Consider the following 3,760-nt stretch of genomic DNA (forward strand, 5'->3'; position numbering starts at 1 on the left):
GAGAGAAAGAGATTATAGATGATAAATGTTATTAAATTAGATAGTTAATTAGGAATTAATCTAAGGAAATCTAAAAAACATTAACATTTTAATTAAACTTATACAATTTGATATTTAATTGTTTTATAACATTTTAATTTATAGAAGGGATAAACCCGTAATTCAACTTTCAACTTTTTTTGTTCCCACTTTTAGTAATAATAATAATAATAATATATGAGATAATAGTCTTTGGGCACATTCCATGCTGATTAATAAAAAAATATTTAAAATGGTACAGAATGAATTAGTATTTTGCAAAAGTTATAAAAAATATAATCGGAATGCATATGTATATATATATTGGAGGTATAGTAAATCACCATCAATTTCATGGTGTACATCTATAAAAATAAAAAATAAAAAATAAAAGTAAAGATTTAATTATGATAAAGATATTTAGTAATTGTTGGCATTATAAATTTGACAAGAAAAGATATTAGTTGAATTATTTAATATAAGAGTATATATTATAACAAATAAAAGAAGAAAATGATAGAAAAATACGGACCCATTTTCAAAATATGATTTTTATATTGACTCAATTGAACTAATTTTGTCTTCACTGTCAAATAAACAACTTCATAGGGAACCTACAGAGGCAAAAAACACGAGGATTACAAGGAAAACATAAAAGATTCTACATTGATATAATTTGTTCAAAGTTTAATAAAATGGTATAGTTATAATAATTTTATTAATTCACCCGTTAAAAAGCTTCTTCAGAATTTTATAAATAAATGTGAATATTTTAAAAAAGAATTATCACTGTAAGGGTAATATAGAAAAAAATTAATTAATGTTTTCTCGATTTAGTAAGGTGGACAACTATTTTTAATAAGATGATCAACTAATATAGGACGGAGAAAGTATTAATATCAAAGGTTTAAGACGTGATCCTTCTTTTTTATTGTGCTCAATTTTCAAGAGACATTTATTAAAATAAAACAGTTTAGTAAACTACACATTATATTTATTATTTCTTAATACGTAATTATTATTTTTTGTAGAAATACGTAATTTCTTACTAAGATACATTTTATTTTAGAACGAATTGAGTAGTTTTATGATTATATACTATCTCCTTTGAAATTGTATCACATAATTGTGCTTTATGAGGATTCACTAGCATTGGTTTTTTTTTTTTTTGAAATTAAACATTATGAACTTTGTATTCTAGAAAATTAATTGACCTTATAGTAGATCCTTTTCTGAGTTTATAAAAGTGCTTTTTAAAAAAATAAAAATGTGTATTCTAATTTATTTATTTTTTGACATTATAGCACCGCTAAGTCCTGAGGTTTATTAAAAACAATCTCTCTACCTTTCAAGATAGGAGTAAGGTATAAGTTAACTCTACTTTCTCCATACTCCACTAATGAGATTATACTGGATATGTTATTGTCGTTTTATAGCTTGAAGTTGATTATTGTTTATTTGCAGTTTGAAGGTTACGTAAAGCTTCTCATAGTTGTTTCGTGATGATATTGTGGAGACTAACAAACTAAGTTAGAGTATTGTGTATATTACTCGAAATTAATGAAACATGATTAGAGTGCATAATTCAATGTATTGAGATGTAAACATGACTAATGCCTTGTAGTATTCAACAACTTAATATAAATTATGGCTAATGCCTTGTAGTATTCAACAACTTAACATAAACTATGGCTAATGCCTTGCAGTATTAGTAAACTATGGCTAATGCCTTGTAGTATTCAACAACTTAACATAAACTATGGCTAATGCCTTGCAGTATTAGTAAACTATGGCTAATGCCTTGTAGTATTCAACAACTTAACATAAACTATGGCTAATGCCTTGCAGTATTAGTAAACTATGGCTAATGCCTTGTAGTATTCAACAACTTAACATAAACTATGGCTAATGCCTTGCAGTATTAGTAAACTATGGCTAATGCCTTGTAGTATTCAACAACTTAACATAAACTATGGCTAATGCCTTGCAGTATTAGTAAACTATGGCTAATGCCTTGTAGTATTCAACAACTTAACATAAACTATGGCTAATGCCTTGCAGTATTAGTAAACTATGGCTAATGCCTTGTAGTATTCAACAACTTAACATAAACTATGGCTAATGCCTTGCAGTATTAGTAAAAAGGGACTATCCTCCGACCTTGTCAATTTTTCTCATTTGTTTCTTTGATCTTCCCTATTCTTCGTGTGGGTGTATCTCGGCCGGTCTCGCGGCCGGTTTCTCGTCCGGGACCGGTCTCGCGGCCGGTTTCATGTCCGGGACCGGTCTCTTGTCCGGGACCTTGCTCTTTTCCGGGACCGGTCTCTTGTCCGGGACCGGTCTCTTGTCCGGGACCGGTCTCGCGTCCGGTGTCACGGCCGGTGTCATGGCCGGTTTCTCGTACGAGACCAGTCTCACGTCCGGGACCAGTCTCGTGGCCGGTCTCTGGTTGAACAGCAAATAAGAAATTAGAATTAGCATATAATAATTAAGATAAATAATTTAATAAATAACTTACCAGATCTATAGGGACAGGATTATAGCAAAATACCTAACAAGACATAAATAATCCTTTAGTATCAGAATTAACATAAAATATGTTTATAAAAACTAATGATGAGTCTTACTATAAGGTAACCACCCATAATGGCCGGGATGAGAGGGATTATACATCCGGGCAAAGGAAAAGGGAGATAGTCCGTTTTCAACATCCGTCCGAGGTATAGCATAAGAAAAAAACCGTAGATGCATCTCTTGACAATTTTCTTCACCAACATGATGGCTTTTTTGGTATCTTCCCATTGAGGAGGAACGTCTATGCGGGTATATTCCCTTTGAACAAATTGGTCTAGAAAGATGATGAAGATGAAGAATACGTTTGATATGAAAACAACTAGGGCTAAATCTTCTTCGTAAAATAGGTGTCGACCCACTTGAAACCAACTAGAAATGCAATCAAATGTGATGTCATTTTTTCCCGATATGAAAAAGTGGATGACATGATTCGATAGTCTGTTTTTATACTTGATGCTACACGCTAACATCAAACAAGGAGGAATCAACAATAAAATATATGTCATGACTTTTTGAACATACTGAATCTTAAAAAATTCTAAGAAATGGAAGGGTAGAGGAAACAAGTAAAGTGTTACTTGATAAACTAACCCATATAATAGACAAAACAAAACACCCAACAGTGGGTTTGCTCGATCCATCACTCCTAAAGAAAATAGAGAAAGAAGAGAAAATGTGGATTGATGATTTCGATTTTTGACAGAGAAGGAGAAAGAAAGAAAATAGAGAAGAAAGGAGTGTGGAGTGAAGTTGAGAATAATGGATAAGAAACTCTCTGTTTTATATCATTCTAATGGTGCCTGGTGGATCCCACACCATGTTTAAAATATGGTGCCTGGTGGATCCCACATCATGTTAAAAATAATTACTACTCCCTCCGTTTCACAAAGAATGATCTCCTTTCCTTTTTAGTCAGTTTAAAAGAGAATGACTTCTTTCCTTTTTTGGTAACATTTTACTTTTTGCTTTCCACGTGGCATGTTTAAGACCACAAGATTAAGGGCAATTTTGTACATTTGACATAACTTTAATTTAGGACCACAAGATTCAAAAGTCTTCTTTATTTACTTAAACTCCGTGCCAAGTCAAACCAGGTCATTCTTTATGAAACGGAGGGAGTATCAATTTTGGAAATGGTGTAACAGTAGAGATAAGATGAAAAAGTATT

The 3,760-nt window shown here is 31.6% G+C and overlaps 1 protein-coding gene across 2 annotated transcripts; it reads right to left on the minus strand.

Annotated features, from left to right (window-relative positions):
- Nucleotides 1-1,639: 1,639 nt before the first annotated feature.
- On the minus strand, nt 1,640-3,348 carry LOC102599036 (uncharacterized). 2 transcript variants are annotated; one of them, XM_006345952.2, is made up of 3 exons: nt 2,646-3,346; nt 2,537-2,569; nt 1,640-2,463 (listed from the first exon to the last, which is right to left on the minus strand). In XM_006345952.2, exons 1-3 carry the CDS (start codon nt 3,231-3,233, stop codon nt 2,215-2,217), a joined length of 870 nt encoding a protein of 289 aa, XP_006346014.2. In that variant the 5' UTR covers nt 3,234-3,346; the 3' UTR covers nt 1,640-2,214. The 2 variants fall into 2 exon arrangements, with proteins under 2 accessions (XP_006346014.2, XP_015163578.1); XM_015308092.1 differs by lacking the exon at nt 2,537-2,569 and having other exon boundaries at nt 2,646-3,348.
- Between the last annotated feature and the right edge of the window lie 412 nt (nt 3,349-3,760).

Source organism: Solanum tuberosum, unplaced genomic scaffold (genome assembly GCF_000226075.1).
Source record: "Solanum tuberosum cultivar DM 1-3 516 R44 unplaced genomic scaffold, SolTub_3.0 scf00072, whole genome shotgun sequence".
In the NCBI taxonomy this organism is placed as follows: domain Eukaryota; kingdom Viridiplantae; phylum Streptophyta; class Magnoliopsida; order Solanales; family Solanaceae; genus Solanum; species Solanum tuberosum.